The following is a 7,183-nucleotide window of genomic DNA, read 5'->3' as shown; positions in this document are numbered from 1 at the left end:
TAAAGGCCTCCTTAGATTTTTATAATTATTGAACTTTTATAATTTCAACTGCGCAATTCAATTGAAAAGTAATTAATTATTTCATTGATAACATATGTTACTGTACAAATGACTAAACACATAAACGACTTGATTAAAAAACCCTTTTAGCCCGATAAAATGATACACACACACGCCATTGCGACACACACATTCAGGATTAACGCACACATGTAAATTCGGACATTTACGATCAAAGATTTCACTAATCCATGCCGATAAGTGGGTTTAAAACGTTATTACGATTGATAACGGCTATCGAACGCGAATGATAACATTTGATTTATACCATTCGTACGGTGGGCAGAAATGAATAGTTTCAAATGTGTGGCAGATATGTGGCCAGGGAACAACTTGAGTGCATGCGGGTATTGGAATATATCAACGGAATTTGGTATCTTGTACCCTAACAATAGAGGTTAGTGGAAGTGACTGTTAAAATGGACGCGCGTCTGTCATAGACAAACCCAAAATGTTGCGTAGTATCTATTGTATATAATACGCATTTTTTTAAGTCATCGTCAGAAATGGAGCTGGTGGGTCGCCTGATGGTAAGCGCTACCACCGCCCATGAACATTTGAAGAGGTGTAAGGTCGGTTACAGACCTTACACCTCTACAAATGGATTGCTGCCTTCAAATTAGAAAGGGATTAAGAAAGGGTTGACGAGAGGAATAAAGGAAACGACTGGGAAAGGTAAGGGAAAAGGATTTGGCCTTTATTGCACGCATAAATAATGTAACCTGTATCTCGACTTAATTATTCTTCTATAATTTCTGACCATTATTTAGTTTGTTATCCCAAATAAAGATATAAATAAATAATACATCACCGTATGATTGTATACTTAGATTACAATCTCAATTTATGCCGCGTGATTGTAAGCTGTCGAATAATTATGATTGGTAACATACTGCTTACAATTTAACACATTAAATTTCGGTATATTACATCTATCGATGTTAAATTGGCGTTTTATGAGATGATAATTATGTGTGCTATTTGGTTGAATTAATTTAAAAACTGTACAGACATAGAAGCCCCGAAACATGGTTGCGACTCGCAAGTGACGGACGTTTGGGAAACATTCTCAGCATTATACGTACATTTGCTTTTTAGTATTATGTATTATTTATTATGTAATGCATTCAATTGCGAGCAAATACGGATCACGATTTTTCGAATGGATTTCCCGAGCTTATAATTAGTAACAGGATAAGAAACAATTGGACCGACCGAAATGCATATATTATTTTATTTTTTCATTAAAGGTTAACACGTAATTCTTAATTCAGCCTTGCTCCAATTACGTCTTTAATAATATGTAAATAATTTACTTATAAAAAAATACTTATTTTATCTATTTGGCCGTTGCTAATTGGAAAAGTATTTAAAATTGCGAAGTGAAAAAATTATTTAATTGTATATATATAATTATTAATGAAAAACTGATCCATTATAAATTGGATTCGCGATACTAACAACAAATACTATAAATACAAAGGTTCAGAGCAACTGCAAAAAAATTGGACACCCATCCAATTTAAACCGGTGTCAACTGTTGCTTAACCGCTATTTTCTTATTTCATGTTTTATAGCGGCAACAGAAATAGCTACATCATCTCTGAAAATTCTGTCTATTTCAAAAAGTGTCTAACTATGACGATTCTTGAAATAAACCCGGCGGAAAAGACGGACAGCGCAGTCTTAGTAATGACCTTTGAATATAGAATAAATAATTAAACCTATATATATTTGATACACTATTTTAGAGATAAAAAATTTGAAGTCACGGAAGATGTCTCTAAAGAAACACATTAATGAGTGATAAGTTCTTAGGTAAAACAAACAATGTAAATTATAAATTAAAATCAACTCTAAAAAACGAAAACTTTATGTTAACGCAATTAAACAAATGAAAATCACATAAATACGTTTTTTTATTGAAGCACTAAGCTGCGTTATCAACGCGCCGCTTCAATGCGCAAATGACATAAAAGTCAGGAGATTAATATTTTTTACTCTTCGCTAACGTCGCTCACATTTCTTTAATAAATCAAAACTATTGCGTCGTATTTCGTATCTATTGATCGACAATTAGAAGAGCCATTGTAAGTAGGCAAACAAGCTCCACTAAAATTGAATTAAAACATAAAATATCGAAACTCCCCATATTCCAAATAAAATAAATTACTCTTGGCCAGAGGAAGAAAAAATGTGTTTGTACTTATACACTAGCCTGTTTTTTTTTTCCAAATATATTATCAAATCTAAAGACTTTGGCGAGCGGGTAGCTCATACCCCCAGCAACAGTTTATTAAAACTATAATTAGTCACGCTCCCCATATCATTGGGATCATTATTAAACATTTTATTACAACCTCTAATCCTGATTAACGATTTCACCGTGACTTCGCATCACTTTTATGACGCTTATAAGCTGTACGATATGAGTGAGCTACAAGTTTTAATCGAATCAATTGCAAAAGAATGTGAGAAATCAATTGCAAAAGAAGAAAATATAAACATAAGGATCTATGTATGTTTCAATAATGTAGGTTCCAGTACTGTGTAACCATTTTGATAAACACATAATAGAAAAATAATTGGCAGAAATTTTTAGTATATTTATAAAAGACGAACAAAAAATAAAGTCTGTTCGACTTTTAAAAAATCAGGAAAAAGTGGATTATGGCGCCTTTTGTGTAAAATATTAATTACTTATTACTTTGTAAAAGGTTTACTTTTTATTTTTGTACAATGATGCACTATAAATAAAGAAATAAATTATTTTTTGGTTTTTTTACGTAAAAAAAATCCAATACATATATCTTTAATTCATTAGAAGCTCACGAAACACCAATCTGGATGCAATGGATAACACCACACCTTACAATTAAAATTGCATTAAGACCGCAAATAACGACCGTTAATGACGCTAATGCACTATTTGAATAGCAAAAAAGGTTCGCAATATAATTAGCACGAGGTAACAAATTCGCCAGTATTTCAAGTAGTTTTACAATTACAAATATTCATAGATGTAGAGATAGTATCAATGAAGCAATCATCCGTCGACAGTGGAAAATCACAAGTCATTTTATATCACTTTAGTTAACACTGACGTGTCACGATGATGCTGATGAAAATACTAAAACAAATAAAGAAACATTTTGTAAAACGATTAACGGATATATAAAAATCTTCAATCTCTTTTACGTTTGATTGTTCTAAGCAAATAAAGCAACACAATATTCAATAACAATTTAACAATGCTTACATTTCGAAATCCATAATCAAACCTTCAAATAACGCAAATTATCTTATTACAAAGAGCACAATAGAGCACAATAATGTCAGTGTTTAAATTTCACCCCATTACCCTGAATGGGGTTGCATTCTATATTTCGCAAAGCCATGAATTCGAGCATACCGTCGAGGCGGAACAATGAATCCAAATAACCATTAATATGTAATAAATACTATGGGGCAATAAAACCGTGTCGTGGGGGACAAACAAACAAGTGTACAGAGGCAACCCCTAAACACCGCGCATTGTTCGTGAAGGCCCAGCCGTGAAATGACCGAGGGCTTGCGAACGCTCCCGATCGCTGCCGATTGGTTCCACTCCGAATGCCAACAGCTGCTGCGTTTCAGATATAGGGGTTTCTCTTCATTAGTGTAACTTGTCTCATCTCTAGATGGATGTTTGTTTTGGACAGCGTGAGTTTGCGCTGATGGTTTCTTGATGATCTATAGATTATTTATAGGCGAAAGCTAATCGGCTTTTTCGTGTAATGAATGAAATATAATTTGAAATGTTTATAAATATGACATAAACTTGTAAATAAAAAATAATTTTATATGAGTAACTGTTAGTACGTAATAAATTTTGCAAACATAAAGCAATCTATAATACCAAAAAACAACGTTTTTAGATCGTTCAATACAGTTAGTACAACAAAATAATTTGAAACACGTATCTAATTGAATTATAAGCACAGCAATAGTTACACGTCACAGACATAATAATAAGAAGCATAAATAACGCTGGAATCGCCAAACTAAACTAAGCGAAAAACGGAGCAACGCGCCCGCGGATTAGTGAATTGTAAAAAAAGATTGGGGTCTCTCCGACCCGACGTGTTAATTACTAGGGTTGGACGAGGGGTAACAGATGAAAGTCAATTTGCTGCTACGACATGATACGGCCCATTTCATTGACGACAAGTGTGGCACCTGTGCATTTTCACTGGCCCAGGGGTACCCTTTGTGATCTTTAAACAAACAATTCTATTGCGATAGCCTTTTGCGTGCAATTCTAAATTGGCGAGTTCGTTTTCATTTTTGTCAATGTTTTATTGGAATCCCTTTCATAGGGATAGTATTTGGTGCACTTTGTTGTTTTTGTATGTGGCCACGTGATCGCTGGTTGTTTAATATGTGATTAAGTTATGTTTATGTTCCATGAAGTTACATAATAGATAAGAGCTCATGTAGGATCTAACATAAAATTTCATTAACAAAATATGACTGTTAGTTTAGACATTATTTTTGAATTTACACGTTTAGTGCCATACTTACGTGTAATATTAAATGTAGTGATGGTGTATTTTAATTTTTTTTAATCTAACTAAGAAATTTATATATTCACTTCTGAATTTTTCACCATAGAAGGGAATATAGCACAATCTTATGTTACAGATGAAATCAAATTCGGAATCAATCGTCTAGTCGGAGAGAGAACTGACGAAGAAGACAGCGAATCACACAACAACGAAACCAGAACTGAAGACATCTCCCCCACTTCCCAATGTGGGAGCCCTTGCTGGGCGCCGTCCCCCCAATCCCCGCGATCTGTGCGATCGACGTCACCAGAACTAGAAGTTGACTCCCCCCCATCATCACCGCGACGACCACCAGATTCCTCCCCACCACTGAAGCGATCAGAGGCTTTTTCCGTCAGCGCTCTACTAAGGCCAGATGCACCAAGAACACAACCACACAGACCGTTCTTATACCCACCGTTACCATTCGCGGAGTTCTTGCGGGACGCAGGCAGTCTCGGTCTACCAGGATGGGGGGGCTACAGCAATCTTTACCTACATGCCGTGCAAGCAGCAGGGCCAGAATTGTTGCGACTGCGAGCAGCTGTACTGGGGAATCCCAGTCCGCTCTCTCGGCCATTGCCTATTGGGGATGTGTATTCTTGTGTGAAGTGTGAGAAGATGTTCAGCACGCCACATGGGTTGGAGGTGCACGCGAGAAGATCGCACAATGGAAAGCGGCCGTTCGCTTGTGAACTCTGTAGCAAGACTTTTGGACATGAAATTAGTCTTAGTCAGCATAGGTTGGTATAAATTTATAATACCCTAGCTGGTACCCGCAGCTTTTAAAAATTGTTGGTCAAAACATTTCATAGTACAAAATCCTTTCTTAGGGGGATGCCTGCAACATAGTTGCTATCTGTATGACAAATTTCTGCCCGATCCGTCCAGCAGTTTGGACCTTTACGTTTTACAATATATTAAGATTATAAACACTACAATAAATCATGATGATTTATCTTTTCAATTATATACTGTTTTTTAAATCCTTTTTTGATTTTGAATGAACATTATCAATTTTGAAAAAAAAGATTAAAGTTATTTATAAATTAAATATGTACATACGTTTCTTACGATATACTTAAAATATATAATATCACTAGCTGCGCCCCGCGGTTTCACCCGCGTAAGTCCGTATCCCGTAGGAATATCGGGATAAAAAATAGATGTTGGCCGATTCTCAGACCTACCCAATATGCTTACCAAATTTCAGAGGAATCGGTCAAGCCGTTTCGGAGGAGTATGGCAACGAAAACTGTGACACGAGAATTTTATATATATAGATAGATATTAAAATTAGTATAATTTGTACTTGCTTATTTCTTTAACGCAATATAAAACAAAATAAAAAAAAAGGAAAACTACAATATCTTTGGCATTTGCCAGGGCTGTGCACAGTGTTGAAAAAGTCTTCGAATGCAAGCAGTGCGGGAAGACCTTCAAGAGGTCAAGCACCCTCTCAACCCACCTCCTCATACACTCCGACACCAGGCCTTACCCCTGCCAGTACTGCGGCAAGAGGTTCCACCAGAAATCTGATATGAAGAAGCATACATATATACATACCGGTAAGTTCTCTTGGATTCTTATGATTTTTAGTTCTGAACATCGTAATACAATATTTCAGAAAAAAACCTTTTGTGCATTGTATGGAAAATATTCCAGCTGGAAAAAAATTACGTACTCATCTCAATGACGTAATTTATCTCACAGATAAACAATAAGGATGAAAGATTAAACTATTAAATATAAAAACTAAACAATTCCGTCATTAATAATAAAAAGCTAAAGTTAGTATGTTTCTTTGAAGGCGCTTTTCTTTGAAACTACCGATCCGATTTGAAAAATTATTTCAGCGTTCGATAGCCCATTTATAGAAGAAGGCTATAGGCAAACACAACATGACGTACGACGTAGATAAAACACGCTGAGCACAGCTAATATAACATTTAAACAAAATCTTTCAATCCAATTCATAAATCATAATTACACCTAACATAAACATACGTAACACTCCACAAAGGCCGGAGAGGACATAAAATACACCAATTACTCAACATATTACGCAAATAGCACCACAATAATTCAGAACAAACTCCTTTAAGAGGTCCATTTACAATATAATTCTCGGAGACTCTGTCAAAACATCTTAAGCTCCCCCACGTAATTAATGTGCATTATCACCTAAGATGAGGGGTGTTTTATAATTGTGGACGGGGTGAGACAAGACGCTTTGCGGTTATGTACTAGAATACACACTGCTTTGATGACGTTTAATTTGTATGGTACATTGTGGTAGTAGCGTTATGGTAAATGGCATGGAATTAAAGGCGGAATTGAGGCTATAATTATATCCAGGTGTGGTCTATTGCTAAAAGGACAAAACATCATATATATAATATATATAAAAAAATAAAAAACACAGAAAAAGTATTAGGTGAATGCTTAATGCGTCACGAATGCTATATACCTAGTCTTGCCATAAATATTGTAATAAAGAAAAAAGAAAATTGTTAACTGCAAATAACATTTATTAC

At 35.1% G+C, this 7,183-nt stretch overlaps 1 protein-coding gene across 1 annotated transcript in view; it reads left to right on the top strand.

Annotated features, from left to right (window-relative positions):
- Positions 1-7,183, top strand: part of LOC119828823 (zinc finger protein Gfi-1b) — a 55,542-nt gene that overhangs the window by 24,535 nt on the left and 23,824 nt on the right. Inside the window, exons 3-4 of the mRNA XM_038351110.1 lie at positions 4,744-5,389; positions 6,033-6,214. Of these exons, the coding sequence (XP_038207038.1) occupies positions 4,744-5,389; positions 6,033-6,214 (828 nt within the window). The remainder of the gene's footprint in view (positions 1-4,743; positions 5,390-6,032; positions 6,215-7,183) is intronic.

Source organism: Zerene cesonia, chromosome 1 (assembly GCF_012273895.1).
Source record: "Zerene cesonia ecotype Mississippi chromosome 1, Zerene_cesonia_1.1, whole genome shotgun sequence".
Lineage (NCBI taxonomy): Eukaryota > Metazoa > Arthropoda > Insecta > Lepidoptera > Pieridae > Zerene > Zerene cesonia.
Note: the sequence above shows the minus strand (reverse complement) of the source record. Positions and strands in the feature narration are given on the sequence as shown.